This window comes from Aptenodytes patagonicus, chromosome 5 (assembly GCF_965638725.1).
Source record: "Aptenodytes patagonicus chromosome 5, bAptPat1.pri.cur, whole genome shotgun sequence".
Taxonomy (NCBI): domain Eukaryota; kingdom Metazoa; phylum Chordata; class Aves; order Sphenisciformes; family Spheniscidae; genus Aptenodytes; species Aptenodytes patagonicus.
This window is the reverse complement of record NC_134953.1, coordinates 10,318,575-10,339,172: the sequence shown is the minus strand read 5'-3', so window position 1 is coordinate 10,339,172 and position 20,598 is coordinate 10,318,575. Positions and strand designations below refer to the sequence as shown.

Below are 20,598 nucleotides of genomic sequence, written 5' to 3'. Positions count from 1 at the left end.
GGACTAGAAAGGTAAAAACCCAAGCTGTCCCTAAAGTAGGTACTTGTGATTCTTTTACTGAAGAGCAGAGCTGAATGAGTCTGCATTTTAAAATGTTCTCCTCACTGGTGAGATGCTGTATATGGCTTATCTGTAATACCTCAACAAGGAGCGTGAGTGCGTTTCCTGCTTCTTCTGGAGTTCTCCTAGTGTATTGTTCCTGCACATAAATCTCTGTTACCTTCCACTCAGGAGTCTTTTACTGAAAATCTCTGTTTTTCTTATGTAGTCTGTTAGTCTTTCCCTGAAGAATATTTACAGCTTGTCTGAACGGTGCTTAAAATCTACCTGTATTGCAACAGGTAAGGTTAAATTGGCACAATGCTCGACACTTAGATTGGTTCTCTCAAAGTGAAGGTGTTTCAATATTATTTAGAATACCAGCACACAGGCAAACCCTCACTGAAATTAGTGGGAGTGCTGGCTGGTTTAGAACTGCCATCACAAATAAAGGCTTCAAGTTTTTTGTATGGACGTAAAGGTTTGTGACGATGAAAAACTCCCTAGGAAATCATAACTTATACTGAGGTACTTTCTCCAGGTCAGAGTAGCCTTTAGGTGAGTAGTTATGGCTGTAGTGTAGAGGACAATACCTGGGCTATTTTAAGTGTAGCCATACTGTGGCAGCATGCCCATTTATTGTGATCAAGATGTGCTTCCACCACAGTTTTTCAGAGGCTGATCAAAGGAAGATTTAAATACCACAGGGTGAATTTGTCTGGCAGGAACTGCTTTGAGAAAAAGGTAACACAGGACTGGAGCCATTGTAATGAGTTAAAAGTAGTAGCAAATACTTGAATACCGGAGTGTTCTGCTAGTTCTTGTATTCTTCATCCCACTTCTGACTTTTCAATGCATTTTTACGTGTGTGGTTTTTTCCCCCCTCTCCATTTGGTCCTGGGGAAACATTTACAGAGAAAGTGCAGGAGCTGTGCAAGGGCCAAATTTGGTTAAACCGATGCCGCATGAGAGTTGCACACACCTGTGTTGAGTTGCTAGTTGTCCCTTTAAGTTTTGAGATAAATGATGGAATTAAAAAAAACAGAAAAGGTTTTGTTCATCTACAGAACACTGCCTCCCCTTCTGCTGGGGGAGAGCGTTCTTTCCCAGGTAGGTCTTAAAGCCCTGAGCAGCGTAGATCATAAAGTACTCTAATCAAATCAGTGGGAACTTACTAGCTCCTGCTGTTACCTTGTTTGCTGTTCTTTAATAATGAGATTGAATTGCCTTATTTAATTTCTTATCATTAATCTAATTGTTCCCGCTTCAGAAGAGCACTTCCTTCTTATTATACTTTTCAAATACCTGTAAAGTCAAACATAATTTTCCAGAATACGCTCCAGGTTGGTGCAGGTTGCAGCTGAGTCACTCACACACTGTAACAAACAGCAGCTGAATAGCAAAAAGGGAGAGTTATCTCCATCATACCAGTCTGGTAGTATGAACTACAGCATCAGATAAAGCGCTTTGCTTTTTCTGCTTTTCTTTCACCAGCACCTCCTGCTGATTTTTGCAAAACAGAGTATTTTGAGTAGGCTGGAGTTGCATGCAGGAGGGGCTCTGCGAGCAAGGACCCTTGAAAGTGCGGAAAACCTGTTTGATTTGTGTGAAGATTAAACTGCCTGGTTTTTTTGTGTGTGTGTTACTATGCTGTTTTACTTGGGGAAAGAGGTAGGCTGTATTTCCTCTGTTCAAGGTCAGTGGCAGTGGCCAAGGGCTGGTAGAAACAAGTCCAGACTCTTAGCACTGTTTCCATATCTATGAACTGTGTGGACACTCAGACCCTAGATAGTGTGAGTTTCATGCAGAGTTTTAATCCTTTATCCTAGAGAGTTTCAGCTGACTAAAATCTATTGTTCTGTAATTTGCAGACCTCCAACACCTAAAGAGTAGATGTTAGTTCACATCTAAATTAAGTTGTGATGCCCTTATTCTACTCTTGCATATCCTCTCCATCCTCCACCATTTTTATTCTCTTGAGACCAAGCTTTCAACACTGTCCTCATTGATTTTTATTTTTTCCTCAGTTAATGCAAGGAACAGCAGTCTCCTCGTCATCCTTGAGCAAACTGAGAGAATTGTGCACAAAAATATAACTGCTTATAAAGTTCTGAGCTGTGATTTATGCCAAGACATTGAAGCCTTTGTCTTGTGTAATAAAGGACTGGTCTCTGTGAAGAGGTAGCTGACTTTATGTGCAGGAATACCTGGCATCTAGTGTTTGCAAATGTTTAAAGGGGGAAGGGTGTTACTACTTTCTAAAGGGTGCCCACGCATGGATATTTTCGCTATTGTGAAGGGTCTGTAGGTCATAACTCATCTTCTGTATGTCTGTCTGTTTGCAGGTTGGTTGAGCTCCCTTCTGAAGCCTTAAACCCTGCAAAGGGAAACTGAAACTCTTTGAATAAATATCTTTTAGCTACTAAATTCTGACATCTAGGAACTACTTAACCCTCTTCCTGCTAACCCTTCAGACCAACTTTCCCCAGCAGCCTCAGGAAAATCTGTGGACCTTTCCTGTGACAGCCAGTTTGTGTGCGCCACCTTCTTGTCACTTCTGTCTCACTAGCCTGTTTTTGCAGCAAGTGGAACAGAAGGTGTCATCGACTTCGTCGATGACTTCTTTTCAATTTTGGTGCATGGGTGAGATGTTAGGTCTCATCTGTATGCAAAACAGGCCCGTGTGCAAGAGGGTAGCAAGGTGGCAATCATGTCTTCTAAGGAGAACTAATTAGTCGATGAATTTAACTACATTGGCTATGTGATAGAAAACAAACCCTGCAGTATCCTGTTACGCTGCTGGTTTAGTAATCCTGCAGAGCACAGCCAAAACTGGGAAGATGCTGTTCCCTCCACAGAGAATGAAAGGAACTTCGCACACCTGTCACATTCTGTTCTGCCCCCAAATCCATAAAGTAGTGGCTTTCCTCTGGGCCTGTATTTGCTACAGGTTCATTTCTAAAAGCTGTGTTAAAAATAATCAAGGTGGCTGCAAGGTGGAAAAACCGCTCTACAGAAAAATACAGCTCTGTAGTGCTGATTCTTTAGGATGCTCAAATGTCAAATCTGTGGTTCCATGTAGTGCAGTGATACTGAAGTGAACTTTATACTAGGTTGGTGGTGAGCAGATTAGCTCCAGCAGCATGCAACTTGGCATGGACTGCAGAGCTCTTGAGAAGCTGCTGGTGTGGTTAGTCCACACAGCATGCAGTACTGCTATGGCTATGCGGAGGTATTCCTGTGAGGTTAAAGCTAGGTTGGGTGCATTCACATGACTGTCAGTGGGTTCTTTGACAATTATTGTTTAAAAAAAACCCACAACATTCTAACACAGCAAAATCTTGCTAGCATATTCTTATCCCTTTCTCATAATCTCCTCAGCTTTGCAGGAAAAAAATAAGAAAGGTCAGCAAATATTAAAAAGACATTTATAGAGAAATATTTCATATTCTTTTATGTAACCCAAACCATCTAGTTTACATAGTAATAGATATTTCACGATATGCCTCAACAATTCACTTATATCAATAAGCTTCAACAACTCATTTATATCACTCTTGTTTTTAATATCATTAGGAACATGGTTTCTAACACTTTATTTTCGTTTTAGGATTAGTTTTAGGGTTACAATGAGGTTGACCCTTTTTTTAAAATCAGAATTCTTCATGTCAAAACACTGACTTAACAAAGTATCTTATTGTTTGTTGTCACTCCTTTCTCAATACTAAATTATCATCTAACCCTGTAAACACCTTCCAGTCCAACTAATTAACTCAGCCAGCTGTTTTGACTTTTATCCAATAAACAAAACAAATGCTATCTTCTGTGTCATGGGCAAATTGCCCTTAATGTCTTGTTTTGCCAAGTCACAGAGTTTCCACTCAGTTTGGCCTCTCAGGAGCACTGTGCAGAGGCCAAAACCTTCACCTGGCCAACACGCTCTCAATAATAGCTAATCCTCAGGGCCTGCTTGGAGCCTTGTCAGAACTTCTCAATAAGCAATGTTAGTCACCCTCAAGCGTAAGCATCAGGCAGCTGGCAGAGATTTGTGCAGAGTAGACCGAACATAGCAACTTAGGAGCCTTTTTTGAGCCAAATGTCTGGTCAGTTGCCCGGCTTCCTCTCAGATTTTCACCATAAACCAAAGGTCCGGTCAGAAATATCACATCATTTTATTATATTGTATTACATTGTTCTACATGTTTAAGGGCATAATCAACGGGTTCATCTTTCTGATTTTTTTCAGATGTAGAGATGCTTCAGTCCAAACCAGACACTCCAGTTGCCGGAGATGAAGTTTCTCTAACTACAAAAGACTCAATGCTCCGCAAGTTTTTAGAAGGTGAGACCTGTTTGGAGAGAGGGATGGCAGTAGCAAAGTTAAAGCAATTAAATGGAACTTGAGATTTCTCCTTGATCTGTTAAGGATAGGAGCTAGTCCACACTGTTTGACGTGGACAGTTTTGCCTTAGTGGGTACAAACGAGGCACAACAGAACAAGCAGCTTGTGAGGTGATTTCACAAATGCGGTTAGTTTCTTACCAAAGAGGAGGAGTGATTTCTAGTTCCAGTCCCTGCCTACCAGTGAGTGCAAGCACACAGCTGGTGTCTGTTCAGGAATGTCTCTTTCGTCCTTATCTTAGTGATGGGAATTAATTCTGGTGTCCTGATGTAGGTGCAGGCTCCCCTCATGGGCTGAGGCTGAGTAGAGCAGCACAAGCTAGTGATGAATTTTAATGTAGATGCTTTATTCAAAAGTCTATCCATTGAAAACAGCAGCCTGGAAAGAGGAAAAGAACTGCTGGCTCCCAAACCTGATCTACGCTCTGCCTCTTCAGTGCTCCCTCTGCCTTCTCTGACCAAAGCCAGGCCTTAGCTCCATGCTATCCCCACTGAGCATGATCGCGTTGTTCAAGCCTTTTCCTTACTCACCAGGTTCCATGGGATACAGGCTCACTTTTTGTAGGTGACCCAGCTGGACTCAGAGCAAGATTAAGTCTGGGGCTCTCAACATCTTGTTCTGTTTTCCCTGCCAACACTGATGCTCTGGCAGTCCCATTGCATTGACTCAACTAGGTGTTACAGCATCGCTAAAGGAAAGTCAGTCCAGTGGTTAGGTATTCACTTGTGACTTGGTAACAGAGTAGGGAGTTAGCCCAGGGGCTCTTAATTCTTTTTGCTAGCATGCAGAGGGAAACTAGCTTTTAAATCAGGTATGACAGCATTTGCTGATTTTGTAGCCATGTTAGGAGTGAGAATAGAATGGAGATGATGAGGTGGTATAATGGTAGCTGGGCTTGTTAAGTACAGATGTGCATACCCAGCTCCCTCTGAGACACGTTGTTCTGAGATCAAATGTATTGTCAGCTGATGGCGATGGCTCATTTCAGACAAAGGAATAATTCTCTGTAGTACTTTGTAGACTACCACAAGTAGCTTTTGGAAACCAGTGCTCTGTTTGATTTCTTAACTGTTATAATATGTTAATTAACTGGAATTAATTGAACTAACTGTTCCTTGAGCTCTTAAAAACAGTTATGAGGTTTTCCACTATGGTTTCTTCACCAAAACAGATGGTACAGGCTTAGTGGCAAACACTTACATGCTACTAGATGTTAATTACTTTATCAAGTCCTGTCTTGAAGGGCTTTGGCACTTTAAGTCACTGCAAAAATGGATGTTTTTGCCTGTGAAATGGCCAGCTTGGTAAGAATGTGGTACATAGTTCACCTGGAGGGATCCAGCGTTCAGTGAAGTGGCCAGGTTGTTTTTCTTACAAACTCTACTCTGTTGTAGGCAGTAGCATGGATGTGCCAGATTCAGAGGAAGGAGGTTACCAGCAGTATGGTGAAGATGTATACTACTCAGTGGAACAAGATACTTTTCCACAGGAAATGGCTAGCAGACCTCCAGTTCCTGTTCCAAGACCAGAATCCAGCTCTCCACAGCCGGACAATGAGCTGTACATCTCCAAAAGTGAGTTGGGTACCAGGACCTTAACTGTAGAGTAGTCAACTGTAGAATGGCCTTGACATGGGCTCCAGTTGCCAAATAAACGCCAAGAAAATCTACACGTTTTTGAGACCCCTGGATTATTTGGCTCTGGAGCTGGATTACCTTTGGGATCCAATTACAGATCTGTTTTTCATCTTCTGCCTACTGTGAAAATGTGGGGATGTTGTATCCTGAGGTCTTGGCCTGAGCTTGCTCTTAATGAAAGCAGTAGGATGACAGATTACACATAAATGGTATAAACAAATCCAACTAAACAGGAAAGATCCTGATATTATAAGGACACAATCAAGCTAATAAATTGAGACATTGCTGCTCTGTAATGGTATCATTGATTCAATAGCATTTGTATAGGACATGATTCTATACCTCAATACCTTGCTCTGAGGTGGGGTTTAATTGAAATTGAAGAAAATTGTGCCTCTTAGTTCACTAGGCAGTTTTGGAAATCTTGGTCATATTTCACAAACATTCTAAGAACTACAGTAATGCGTGGGAGAGTAATTTCAGTGACTCTTCCTTCCCCCTGTGACAGGACTGTGGGGAAAGCATGTCCAGCTTTCTCTTGGAGGTGGCTGAGCTAAATTCTTTGAGGTCAATAGAAGGGGAGTTCTACTGTACAACTCGTATCTTGTTTTCTTCAATGGACTTAGTAGGGTAACACAAGCTGTAATGCAGCGCAGAATTGTGTATGCTTCCCATATTCATCCTTGCTATTTCTGTCTTCATGAGATGCATTTCAGTATCTAAAGAGTGTTTGTTTTACAGTTTTTGCACAGAAAGCTCAAAGATCTGAGAATATCTATGTCCCTAGAGGAAAGGTTAAGAAAGGTAAGTCAGAAGTTCACCCTGAAAATCTTTCCAGTAATCCGAAAGAAAAACTGCTGAGGTAGCTTCATTTGTGTGAAATGTGACAGAATAGTCTCTTTTACAAATCATAGAATCATTAAGGTTGGAAAAGACCTCTAAGATTATCGAGTCCAACCGTCGACCCAACACCACCGTGTCCACTAAACCATGTCCCTAAGCGCCTCATCTACACGTCTTTTAAATGCTTCCAGGGATGGGGACTCAACCACTTCCCTGGGCAGCCTGTTCCAATGTTTAACCACCCAAAGCTCTGGGGATAATAGCTGTATATGAATGACCCAACCTTTCCGACCTTATGTAACATTGGAAACTTTTTATAACTGCAGACTGTGAGGGGGGTAACCCTTTTATCAACATATGTACTCCCTGTCTTTGAGTTTATCCTTGGTCAGGATCATAATGATCATTGAAGTCCTTTTTTATGTTGTGACCCATATTACTTTACGGAGTCGATGTCCCAGTTTTGATCTTCTGGATATAGCCGTTGCCTGTTGATCATTATTTCCTGGGATTTATCCATTAGTGAACTGCTTGCCAATGATCTCTGCACTTCCAAAACTGTGCCCTTATTCTTTCATCTCTTATCCTGTGCACTATCAGAGTGCCAGGAACCACATCTGAGCTTTTATCCCATGTATTGGGAACTCCTCTTTATGTTGCAAATGAGTTACAGAGAGCCAGCATCAGTAGTAGGATGAGTTTTCACCTTTCTGTTTCTGGAGTTACACTGCACAGATTACCTAGGAAGAGTCTAGCTTTGTGACTGCCAAGGTGAAAGCTCTGTTTTGTGCATTGCTGAGGAGAGAGAGATTTTTGCAGTGAGGAAGCAGAGCACTTTAAGGAGTACATTTTGTGCTGTTCACTTAAATTATGTTTTTAAGAACAGAGGTATCCCTGGGACATATTTGCCTACAAGGCTACCTCTCAGCTGGGCTTTTAGCCCTGACAAATAGCAGGGTGGCATAAGGACAAAACAGTCTTCTGGTTAGGGAAACACTCAGTCTGTAATACTGATTTTTTTTGAATCTCTGCTATATCAAGGGTGCTTGAGTTTCTTTGTATTCAGTGAGGAGGGCAGATGCCAGAAGTTCAATAATACGTTTGGTGTTCTTCTCTCTTCAGAGACAATTGTCAGGCCTGTAAGGGACCTGTCTCAATCAAGCATATATGATCCATTTGCTGGAATGAAAACCCCAGGTCAACGGCAGCTGATTACATTACAGGAGCAAGTGAAAATGGGCATACTCACCGTTGATGAAGCTGTACTTCATTTTAAGGAGTGGCAACTGAATCAGAAAAAGAGATCAGAATCATTCCGGTTCCAGCAGGTACAGGCTTATTCCACTGTTTAAGAAATACAGCTGTCACTCTAGGTATATATCACAAGCTGTTGAGTGTGGGTACATTTCTTTCCTGGTTGGAGCAGGAAGACTGCTAGCACAGTCCCCCAGCTAGCAGAGTTCTCTCCTGACACAGAGGGGCTGTTCCCATGCAGCAGCAAGCAGGTAGCTATTTTACAGATCCGTTTGTCTTGCAGTAGTATTGTTAGTTTTTGGAGATTTGTACACTAGGAATTGGGCCAAATCCAGCTGGCTAAATTAGCTTTCTAGAGGTCACCTAGCACCTACCTGCTGGCAGGAGACTTCTGTGATGAACATTTAGCTTGTCAGTTCTCATCCATTTCAGATCAGTGAAGACTCAGTGTCCCAGATGGTGTATTGGCTTTAAAGTCCTATCTTGTAGATGGTCCGATCCCTCCCTGCGTGTTTGATGGCTCCAGGACATGTTTGTTCTTTGCAGCTAGGCAAGGTCTAGCAACAGTCATTAGTGAAAGCACAGCGTTTGGGTGGCTTAGCTGAATGAAGGAGTCATTATGTTGGCAGCAGCAACATAATGACTGGTGGAACTAGCAGTCATAGTTTAAAATTTCCATTCTCAAGTTAGAGTGGGGCTCCCTCTTTAAAACCACTGCCTGCTTCTTTTGGAGCCTTTTGTTCATGCTGTGGCAGTCTGCTCTCACGCTTGAGGTGCTGGTCTCCGGTGTGTGACGCTGTTTTGGGAGCTGTCAGAACAAAGCGAAGACTGTTCTCCTCCTGCTTCTCGCTTGGAAGGGTCCTCTCTACCCAGAAACAGGCAGAGGAATCCCTTCTTCTGTCAATAAAGAACACAGTGTTACTTTAGTAGATGTCTGTAGCAGAGATGAAGTGGCATGCTCGGTGCCCCATCCCATGAGCAGCTTTCAAAGTCTCTGCTCCAGATCTTGCCTCATGGTACAGCAATTGCTCTGTCTGCTTTTCCGCCTATTCAGTGGTTTCCTCCTCTTACATATGTACATATTTCCCTGCTGGAAAAGTTGTCTTCCCCCCACCCCCACCCCACCTTTCCTTACTGTCAGGTGCAGTATGCTGCCACACAATGGTGAAGAGACTTTGCTCCCAGTTACGTTTCCAGGTGTCTCCTCTTGCTTCAGTGAGGACATCCTGAATTCTTTGACTTGTCCCATCACTCTGGGATGCGTGGCAGCCTCCTCTGTCCCTGCAGTCAGAATTACCTGTTCATTAGTACAGAAAGGACTGTGCAGATACTTGATCGTCGGTCTTGTTTCTGTGCCAGTGTCACAGTGGAAACAGAAAATAGAGGGAGTTCTAAACCAAATGTGCTGCTTATCTGCAAGTGCCAGGGAATCTGTGAACTTGACCTTAACATACACAATGAACATCTGAAAAAACTTGGCTTCTGAAAGGCACACATGGAGTTCTGAGGGGAATAGATTAAAACCTGTTGACACGGTTTGGACTTCAGCCAGGTCTAGCAGGCTTTGTTACAGCTTGGTTGCAAAGTTAGCTGAAATATAATATTGGTATTGTCAGAAAACTGCTCATCCTCCTTTATCCAAAGCCCTGAAAAGAATATCTTGTAATATTTTTAGGAAAATCTGAAACGGCTACGAGACAGCATAACCAGGAGGCAAATGGAGAAGCAAAAAAAAGACAAAAGTGCAGGTAACAGTCTCTGATTCTGACATTCTCTGGTAATGAAGCAGCTAACAATATTAATAGGCTCTTCAGGCAGAAATGTCTCCGTGTTTATCATAGTTATGTGATATTTTAATATTCACATCCATGTGCCTGTTGGCTAAAACATAAGGAAGTTGCTTTACTCCTCAATTTCCCAGACTTGAGGAAAGGATGCCCACATCTGTGGAGTGAATCTTGATTCATTCATGTACAGTTACAATTGCCCTTACGTGATTGTGTTTAACTTTGTTCTTGGGTGCAAAGCTGTCTCTCAGAGGCTATACTTGCATAGAGCCTTCTGAGCTGTTCATTTTCCCTTCCAGATTTGGAAATTACAGTACCCATTCGACATTCTCATAATACTTTGGGGAGACCAGAATGTGGAATATATGAATACGCCCCCAGGAAAAACGTTTTCCCACCAAAAAAGGAGTTAAAGCGAGGAGACTGGAAAACAGAAAGCACATCCAGCACAACAAGTAAGCAAACCCTGAGTGTCACCCTCTCTACAGGAAAGCTGGATGGAAAATAATTCCCCAGCCCGACTCTGCAGTCAGCTCAGGGGAAAGGACTTCTCTTCCTGAATCCCAGTACTGACACCGCCACCCCAAACCCTGCATGCCTCAGGCTAGCTGTTCTCAAAACTGTAAAAGCAACTCTAGGTACATCAAGTGGTTTGGGCATCCTGTGTCTGCATCTCTGCAGGAGGGGAACCTGAAAGCTGAGCGAAAGATTCCCTTGAGCCTTCTCAGGGAAGGCATATCACCCATCTTCAGTTCTTAAAAGTAGATGGCAGCTGCTCTCTTGGAAAAAAGGATGCTCCCTTGCTGTGACTCTCAGCAGGCAGTGTGCTCCTCTGGTCTGAAGGGCATAGTTATATTGCAGGCTGGGAACTGGTCTCTACATGTTGTTTCCTCAATTGTTGTAGATAAAGGACAGCATTTTTCATTGGTAACTGTGGGACCTCTTGAGTGACTTGGACAGTCTGTCCATTTTTATTATCTTTGGTTTTTATTAGGTTTAATTTGTGCAAATTAAATCCCTGCATTCTTGCTGTTACTTCAGACTGAGCAATTCTTGCAGAAATCATTAAGATCATTTTGGTTCTCTGAAAGGAAAACTGAGTCCCAGTGAGGTTACTACCTTTGTGGCTCTTGGCAAGATACAGCTGGCACACATCCAGAGTAGGTGCCAGAGGCAGCTGTCTGAGCCAGTAACTTGCATATAAGCAGTTGTGAGAGAAATGTTAACGAGCCTGCAGAGTTCACTGTGTGCAGCTTGGCTCTCTTTCCCATGGTGTGATTGTGAGAACGGACCCTAACACAGTATTTAGCACTCTTAAGTGCTGCTGTTTCTACTAGCTGGTAATGAGAGTTACCTCACCAAGGCTAGGGAGGGACTGCATCTTATGAGAAAACCTCTCTAGCCTCCACTTCAGTGTATAGGTTTCTGAACATTAGTGTCCCAGTGTTGCACAGCCCTATAGAACATTATGTATTTATGACTGAAACCGGCCATAGCAGTGTAGGATATGTTTGTGAGTTGCTGTCCCCTTCAGAGATGGCATGACTGACTGCAAAAACATTCCCTACTCTGAGTCCGTGCAAGTTAAATGGGTTTGCATAAATGGTTGCTGAAGGTTGTTTGAACGAACTTGTCATTTTTAGCTCTGAAATAGACTAGGAAACATTCCTGTGATGAGTAAGGATTGTTGTGAGAGGAGGTGGTGAACAGCTATTGGGAACAATAACCTCTCAAGCAGTCACTTATTCCAGGAATGAATATGTGACAGTGCTCAGAGCCATCTACCTCCACGCAGTTGTTAAGGACATGGGGACTGATAATTTAAATATACATAAATGTTGGGTGTGTAACATTTGTGAAAATATTTACCTGACTTGCCAGCTGATAGTGGCACTGGATCCTTTCAGTTAGATTATGGTTGTGAGTATTTAACTGGAAGCCTGGACCTAGATAGGGCAGAAATCTGCTAGAAAGCAAGCAAAACTGAATGGTTTGGCCCTGTGGTCTGTATTGTATGAAATGCCATTGTTTGGATCCTGAACGTGTGAAAAATAACAGTGGAAATAAATTAATCTAAACAAGCATTAAATGATGTGTGCAAGAGGTAAGCATGAGGTTAGAAGGAGTCCTGAGTTAGTGATTTGCAGTTAAATCACAAGGATTTAATCATCAGTTTGTTTTCTCTTGCTTACTCACTCCAGGTAGTGCAAGTAACCGCTCCAGCACTCGGAGCATATTGAGTGTCAGCAGTGGGATGGAAGGGGACAGTGAGGTAAGCTCTCACCTCTGCTATATACTGGTCCACTGTTCTTAAGTACATGGCTTTGTTTTCATGCAAAAGAAGAGGAGCTCAGGGATGGCATTGCATTTGCAGAAATGGCAAAATGTAGCCACTTCTGTTGCGACGCTAACAAGAACCAAATTCTGCTGGTCCGTAACCTCTTTTCTTCATTTTGTAGGACAATGAAGCCCCAGAAACAACTAGAAGCCGCAGCCCAGTTGCCCACCAAGCAGAGAGGCTGCCTTTCCCAGAAAGGCCTCCCAGAGTGCCTCCTCGAGGTGCAAGCAGGTAAAGCTAAAATGCAGCTCAAACATGAGCTTTCAGTGAATCAATATGGAAGCCTTGGGCAGAAAGCGAGGCAGGAAGCGAATGTGTCTTTCAACGAAATCTACCAGACTATTACCTATAAACACACACTGTTAGGTCCTTGTTTCTCATCTGTAATACTTGGTGGAATTGGTTTCCTAGTTGGTAACATGCCTGTTACAATGCCGTTACTGCGGTTCACACACTGCAAGGGGCAGCACTCTTGAAGCACACAACGCTTGCCGTAATAAGACTGACCCGGGTGGAGTAGCATCCTGCCCCTGGCAGAGATTTAGCACCTGATCCTCCTGAGAAGATCGTCTTGGAACATACAAAGTGTAGAGCAGAGGGAATTCCCTTTTGGCATGCCCTCGGACTTTACAGATTTCAGACCTCTCCAAAGCACGCTTGTTTACATGTATGATTGGCCTCAAAGTAAGAACTGCACTGGTTTTAGAAAAGGTGTTGAGCGGTTTTGCCTTGATTTGATCAGACCACCACGAACTTAAGAAACTTGTAAACATTCCTTTAGTCCAACCAGTGCAAGTCTATGAACTCTAGGCCCCAGAGGCTTATCTAAGTACAGATGCTAATAAAATTCTCAAACTGTTAAAATAGTCATTACTAACGTGTGGGTGCAGTAAGTTCTGTATGTTGACTTGGCTCTGGCAAGAATATAGCTGGAATTTCTCTGTAGTTAGTTTGAAAAAAAGATTTTGAATCTTTTGATCTCTTCCTATTGCTCTTCATCTAATTTTCAGGAGAAAGCTACTATACTATCAAAGTTTTACTCCAACCAAGTATTATAGCATCTCTTTGCAGTAATAGTAGAATTACTACAGCTGAAGAGCAGAAAAAATAACTTGGACAGAAACAGGGCTCTGGCACCTTGGCATCTGCTCTGTAGCTGAATCACTGGTAGCCTGTTTTTCTTCTTGTATGACTATTGCTTGTACAGTATTCTTAGCTATGATGTTATTGCATGCAATGTGTTGTTCCAGAAGCCTATTCTCTACTACTTTTTTAATGCATTTGTATTCTCTGTCTTTTTATAGGCCTGTAAGCTGTGACGGCTTTTATCCTCCACCTGTGCCCCCAAGAGGTCGCTGAATCTCTCAACATCTGTGGAATATGAGAGTTTGCTGTTTGTATGTGTGTTTGTACAGATATTCGTGGCTTGTCTTAAATTATTTATAAGTGGGAGCCAAATGTTTTCTTCCCCTTCCTCCTCCCTAAAGCTCTGGAAAAGAAAAAATCTTTTCCCATGATTTTCACTGAGAATTCTGGGCCTTCTATAACTTTTTTGCTTGGAAGAATTTTGCTTTGGGACTTCAAGAAAACGTATCGTGGTTGGGAAGGAGAACGCTGATGTGTGTCTTGGCAGCCCTGCACCAACATTAAGTTTCCCTTTGACCAAGAAAGAACACATTGTCTTTTTAGAAACTAAATCCTGAGAAGCATTGTTACCAAAACCCCCGATACAACCTACAAGGGCTTGACTGGAAAACATGCTTGAAACAGTAAAGAAAATAAGTTGTTCGAAGACTTTGTTTGAAGAACACTCATTACAGCAGGAGCAGGTGAATGTGCTGCTGCTTGGTGTAACATTTTGGGTACGGACATACTGACCTTTCAGAAGGTGTAGAATCTCCCTCCAGCGATCATTAAACCATAGGAGGATGAGAAGTTGTCTTTATTCAAGAATGTATTTTGCATACAGCCTTGAAAACGCCTTTCCCTTTCCCCTTCCCTCCCTGAAGAGAACAGACATTAACAGGGTGTTGTGTGTGCTACTTTTACCATGAAAATTCCCAAGGCAGCTGGTAAGGGACCTGCTGTATCACAAAACAACTGTACTTAAACCTTTTTTGGGGAGGGGGTGGGTATGTTGTTACTTGAAATCACGACTGACCTCTCAAATTAGAGGAAGGAATTGGCAGCAATGCTGTGTTCTGTATCTCTTACATGTGTTCATCGTAGAAGCAATATGAAGGCGTTTCACTTCATGCTCTGGAATAGTATAGCGAGTCTCCAATTCTAAATGCACACACCTCACAAATACCAGCCATGTAGTTAGCCTGCTGCAGTGGAAACAGGCAGCTTGGGGGCTGGACTCTGCTTGCTCTACTCTTCCTTTCTCGCGATGTGAATCTGCAACAGCTGTGTCCAGCCTTTTTTCTGCCTGAAGGCTTACAAACTTAAGGAGAGCTTCCTGGTTTGGCTCTCTGTGTTCCAAATGCAGAAAGCATGTAAAGCAGAAATTAATTTTGATTCCTCATCTCAAGGGACTCAAATGATGGAAGTGAGGGTTTTTGTTTGGTTTTTTAAATTTTTTTTTTCTTCCAGGCCTTGCAATCTTCTGTGCATATCCCGGCCCTTGGGGGACAAGTATAGAACTCTGATTGTCCACGAGTGACGCAGATGGGAATTCTGCAAGATAACATTCAGGGTAGAGAATTAAGCATTGGTTTTCAAGCCACTCCCCCTCTTCCAGCCCTGAGAAAGACATAGACATGTCTGTATTAGGTGATCCCTCAGGTACAGGTAGGACATGTAAAGCTTCTGTCCAGTCATGTAAGCTCCCCTTAATCTGTAAGAGAGCAGGTGATAGAGTTGTAGCTCCTTTCTCTTGCAGGGTGGCAAAGCCAATGTGTGGAGCTGCAGGAGTGACAGATGGCAACTGTGACTCAGCCAGCACTGAGTGAAGGTGGAGAAAAGCCTGTGCTGCTCTCAGGGGTATAAGCATAAGCTAAATATCATCTACTCATGAAATTCATAGGGTATGTCTCCAAGTGCAGTTCATATAGCCTCTCCTTTTGATGATAGAGGGATGCAGGTGTTGTGCTGCAGGCCTTATAGCTAGAGGTGACCTTTTTTTTTTTTCTTTTTTTAAAGGACCTCAGTGCCTTCTCCAGTAACTCTGACACTACAGGCTCTCACTGACAGTTTGCTCTTTGTTCACAGTAGCCAGGGGAATGGTGAGGTGGGAGCTGCCTTCCTGTGCTCTTCTTGGAACAGAACAAAGTTCCCAGCACTGTTCGGTCAAATTGGAAGCAGGGAAGGAGGTTTTGGTGCTGAAATGAGGAAAATGGTAGCATGGATAAGCAAAGGAAACAGGGATAAAAGAAAGAAACTAAAAGAGGAAATTCAACAGCTTGTCTTCAGCTGTCACACATGCTTTGGTTTGCACACAGCTCCCTGGTTTTACTCAAAAGTTCCCCATCTCCTTAGTGCTGGCTGCAGCTGTGCTCCAGAGCTTGGAGCTGTGCTGTAATAAGAGAAATTAATCTGCTCCCACATCTGCCAGGCACAACATAAGGTAGAAATGTAGGATGTGGGGAAAACTGTAACAAGGCGGGAAGGGAAGAGCAAAATATGAAAGTGTCATGCAGAAGATTTCCTTTCAAAGCTGTTGGACTGAAGCAGCCCAGGGATCTGTCTTCCATAGCTCATTTTTAATTCTGCACCCCCTGCATGCGATAGCCAAATGTCTTCTGTGGGAGGGATTTATCTGAGCTGTATCTGAGCGTTTGCCTTTGCACAATCCTAATAACATGTCTGTGAACTGGATTTTTATTGCTAGTACTGCAGTGAGATGGTTTATATCTGAATTGCTGAAAAGTAGCTCATAAGTAGCCTTTCAGTCCCTCTCCTGTTTGCAGCTTAGATACTTCCTTAGTCGGACCTGACCTATCATACAAAAACAAATGGTAGTGGGGCTCTGGTTTGGAGGAGAGGTGAGCTGGGACAGGTAGGGCTGAGTAATATTATAAATGCACTCTGTTGAGGCCCCTTCTGCACCGCGTAAGGGGGCAAATCGAAGATGCAGCTGTAGTCTCAGGCATTCCCTTCTCCCTTTCTCTTTGTAACTCCTCCTGGATTAGTTAGGGGTCTCACTGATCAGCAATCACAGCAAAACTATCACCCTATCAAGGAGAAAAGGAACAGCACTAAAATGGCTTCACTGTTAAATGCAGATGAACAATTGGGACGCAGGCATGACTTTTCATGTCTCTTGCAGGCCAGCGGGACATGCACCTTCTCAGCTGCCAAAACGTGTGTTCCACGTTGGTTCGGTTTCATTTAGTTGCTTTAATCCTCTTACGGCTCGGTGTATGGAGTCCTTGTATGTGTAGACTCCAGTTGTGCTGGTGAGCGTGTGGTGCGTATTGCTTCCACCCAAGATGAGAAGTGCGCTGGAACTGAAGCTCAGAAGAGACCAGAGAAGAAAAGTGCATGCAACCAGATGGTTGGTTACTCAAGAATATGCTTGGGGGGGGAGAGTGGGAATGAAGCGTGTTTCTGTCGAACGTTAGAGCTCAAGGGCTGAACAGATCATAAAATTGCTGGTAAAAAGGAAATGGCCTGGCCACCTGTAGGGGCATCGACCAATTCACCAAGCTCAGGTGGCAGCTGGCTGGCCCGGGGAAAGCGTTTGCTCTTTGTACAGCGTGCCTCACAAAACCCGCTGCAGCAGATGGCTCTGGCTGGCCCGGTTGTTGACTGAGAGGCTTAAGTATTGAATAAACTGAAGATGCTGAAGCCTCCTCTCTCTGTCTCCCAAGGGTAAGCTACTCTGTTTTGGGCTGAAATGCAACGACTAGAAAGAAACATATGGTGTTATCAAAGCTGTCTAGGTTTTTCTTTTTTTTTTTTTTTAATATAAACAGGGGTATTGAATGGGTTCTGACAAGTATCTCTCTCTACAGGGACCTTGCTTCTACTGAAATAGGCAGGAGATTGCGAACGTACTACCTGGAAAAGGCTTCATATAAACGTAGCTTGCTGAAACATGTTCAGGGAAGGTAGATTAAAAGTGTAAGACCAGAAGGGGAAAAGCTTTTAGTATAGGTATGGTGGTCAGTGGTAAACAGGGAAATCTGTTCTCGCATCGTTCCTGCAAAGCATGGATGGCATGTAACAGCACGGCGCGGCTCCTGCGTTCAGCTCGCGTCCCTCACTATTTGTTTGTTGGTTTCTGCAGTATTTGAGAAGATGGTGTGGCCCCTGATTTTTTTTTTTTTTTTTAATAAATACTATGCCTGATAGTCTCTGAAAATCATTTCTGTATTTGTTCAGTTTAAAAATTGTCGGATCAATGAATGCTTATTACCGTGAGCTTTTTGGCTCGGGGGGTTGGTTTGGTTGGGTTTTGTTGTTTGTTTTTTTTTTTTTTTACTTCGGACTCGTAGCTTTGAGCCGGTTCCAAGTCCACACGCAGGTCTGCGGGCTTTGTCCTAGCCGGCGCTGACAGAAAAGTTACCATTTGTTACGGCTGGGCGCAGCTTTGCCGCCTCGGTACCTGCCCCTCAGCCAGGTGCGGCTGCCCGCGCTCAGCGCTCACGGCTTTCCTCCGCTTGTGCCAGCGCCGCAGAAAACGGGATCGCCGGCCCCCCCCCCCCCCTTCCCCCCGGGGCGGCGGCCGGGCGCCGCGCAGCGCTCCGGCGCTCGGCCTGGCTCCTGGCGGCCGCCGTAAGCGCCGCGCTTCCGGCGTGCGGCCGGATGACGTGGCCGGGCGGAGCGGAAGTAGCGTCGCAGATCGGCGTTGGCGGCGGGGCGCGGGCCGGTTCCGCGGCGGGGCCTGCTGCGTGCGCGGGGACGCCGAGGCCCGAGATGGCGGCGCCCGGGCTGCAGCTCTGCGCGGCCGCCGCGCTGCTCCTCCTCCTCCCGTGCCTGCCGCTGCGCGCCCGCGCCGACGAGCACGAGCACACGGTGAGGCGGGTCCCGGCCTCCCCTGGGGGCGCCGCGGCGCTCGGGCCGCAGCCCCGGTCTCCCCGCCCGCGGCCCTGCTGCCGCCGAGGGGCGGCGGCGCCCGCAGCGGCCCGGAGAGCGCGGCCCGGCGGGCGGGGCGGAGCGGGGAGCGACGGGGCCGCGGCCTGGGGGGGGGGGGCGGGCGCGGCGGGCGGCGGCGGCGGCCCTGGCGGCGAGCGGGTGGCTCCCGCCCCGCGGGGCTTCCTTCTCGTCTTCTCCGCTGCTCGGGTTATTTTGGCCGCGCGAGCCGAGTTTCTAGGGGATCGGGTCCTGCTCTGCCTAATTCGGTGCGAGCGGGACGCTCAGGTGCTCGGGAAAGGGCCACCGGAGTCTTCCGATCCGGTTCGGACATCCTTGCGTTAGCCGCTAGCGTGGCAGCCCCGCGGCCGGGTGCTGTAGCGCCGTGCTAACTCCCGCGTCCCACCTTTTCCTGGAGCAGATAAAAGCCTCGGCAGGTACGAGGTGCTTTGTTTGACTTGCGCTCTGCGGGAATAGTCGTTTCTTCCGGGAGGATGTTTGCGGTTGCTTCAGGACAAAAGCACAAGGCGGAGCGCGGTCCTGCGCGGTGACAGCCCGGTGGGAACGCGCTGCGGCCTGACAGCTCGCTTCTGGGAGAGGGAGACGCGTCCTGGGTCTAGGCTGAGGAGTAGGAGCGGGGCGGGGGGCTCTCGGGCCTGGAACACTTGACACGGACCCCTAAGGAAAATGGGTGCGTAAAATACCGCTGACTTGAGCGCTCACCTGTTGGCGCGAGGATAGTTTTTCTACAGTGCTTGCAATATCACCCGAAAAGAATCTCTAGGAAGTAACTACCAGCGCTTCCTCAGTTTCTGATTTTGCATCGGAGTGTTGTTTCCCACGGCTTTTGGTGTGGGAGGGTGGAAGTCTGAGCTGAGATGTGATTTTGGAATGAGACTTTGCTGGAAACCATCCCTGTTTCCTCACGAGCGGAGCGGGTTAGAGCGTGGCCGTGGTTAAACACACGGTCTGTCTGTCAGAACTTTTGTGCTCTTGAGCAGCCCGGCTGGTGAACACTTGCTCAGTTTCTTAACATCGCTTTCTGTGGGTGTGGTACGGTATGGTAAGCTTAATCAGTGTTTTTAATAAAACAGATAAATAGCATCGATAGTTTTTTGTATAAGCAACAGTTAATTAGTTGCCTAATTCCATGCATTTATGAGACTTGAAAACTGTTTAGGATTGCCTTTATTTTTTTAAAAGCTCATGGGATTTCGCAGTGCTGCAGTCAACGACAGAGAAGTTAAGCTAATATTGAGTACTTTCAAGGAGAAGATACTCTTTGAACTACCTTAGGTCCCGGTTTTGTTGCTGATCCTGTGTTTTAGTGTTAGGTTTCTGCTGAGGTGAGATGGTTTTCAGCATAGCACTGTGTTTATTTTAAAGGCTGTTTGACTTGAGGGATTTCTAATTATTAATTTAATATCGGTAGTCTTCTGGGGGAAAAAGGTGTTTCATAAAGCTGTCATTGAATTTATTGATTTTTGAGCTCTCCCTTCAAAAGAGAATTCTTCTGATGGTTTTTAGATCTTCTGAATGATTACCTAAACAATTACCAGTGGAAATCACAAATTCCTTTTGAAGGCTTGTCTTTTTTTTCATCTAAATTACTCAACTCTTCAAGATTATAACTCTGTCTCTTGGTTTAGTATTCTAGTTCACATGATGTCCAGTTTAGTAACATCACATGATAGGTTAGGAATAGCTGGTGTAGGAAGACAGTTACCTTTTTTTGGAAGGCTGTCTCCTCGCTTAGATATTTTGATACTTTAATACTGTGCAGGAGATTGGAGTGGAAGTATTATTAGTATGAATGAAACATGAACAGGGTTTTGTAATAGTAGACTGATTTTGAGATTAAGAACTGAAGGAAATGTTCCCTAAATACTGCATTTTAATGAATTTCGGTTTTGAATTAATCTTTCTATAAACAAAGTGCTTTAGTACATTTTGGAGGCTCTGCTCGCTTTTGGGGAAGTGGGGGGGAGATAGTAGTATACCAATTCAGGACTTGGTAACTTCAAAATGTAAATTTTCACTAACTTTAAGACTTGAGTCCTGTTGGTAGGAATGCACACCATTATGCACTGCCATTTCCTTATTAATGCTTCAGTGTGCAACTTCTTGTGCCCAAGCACTTGGTCTTGTCTGGGTGAGCGTGTGTCGTTACATCTTGCCACAGTTTGCTTTTAACTGCCGATGTACGGGGCTTTATCTGTATTGGGTATGCTGAACATTTAGAAGTACTGGCTTAAGTGTTTAATGCTCCATGTTAACAGG

General features: G+C 44.6%; 2 protein-coding genes across 4 annotated transcripts in view; both read left to right on the top strand.

Moving 5' to 3' along the window:
• The window catches only part of PIK3AP1 (phosphoinositide-3-kinase adaptor protein 1), a 47,031-nt gene extending 32,796 nt beyond the window's left edge, over window positions 1-14,235 (top strand). For all 3 annotated transcript variants that reach the window (XM_076338603.1, XM_076338601.1, XM_076338602.1), the window contains 9 exons: window positions 4,286-4,381; window positions 5,836-6,015; window positions 6,820-6,882; window positions 8,044-8,249; window positions 9,851-9,923; window positions 10,262-10,417; window positions 12,164-12,234; window positions 12,422-12,531; window positions 13,605-14,235. In XM_076338603.1, coding sequence (XP_076194718.1) covers window positions 4,286-4,381; window positions 5,836-6,015; window positions 6,820-6,882; window positions 8,044-8,249; window positions 9,851-9,923; window positions 10,262-10,417; window positions 12,164-12,234; window positions 12,422-12,531; window positions 13,605-13,659 — 1,010 coding nt within the window. In that variant the 3' untranslated portion in view covers window positions 13,660-14,235. The remainder of the gene's footprint in view (window positions 1-4,285; window positions 4,382-5,835; window positions 6,016-6,819; window positions 6,883-8,043; window positions 8,250-9,850; window positions 9,924-10,261; window positions 10,418-12,163; window positions 12,235-12,421; window positions 12,532-13,604) is intronic.
• A 3,816-nt stretch (window positions 14,236-18,051) lies between these two features.
• TM9SF3 (transmembrane 9 superfamily member 3) overlaps window positions 18,052-20,598 on the top strand; it is a 51,786-nt gene continuing 49,239 nt past the window's right edge. Inside the window, exon 1 of the mRNA XM_076338600.1 lies at window positions 18,052-18,261. Coding sequence (XP_076194715.1) covers window positions 18,052-18,261 — 210 coding nt within the window. The remainder of the gene's footprint in view (window positions 18,262-20,598) is intronic.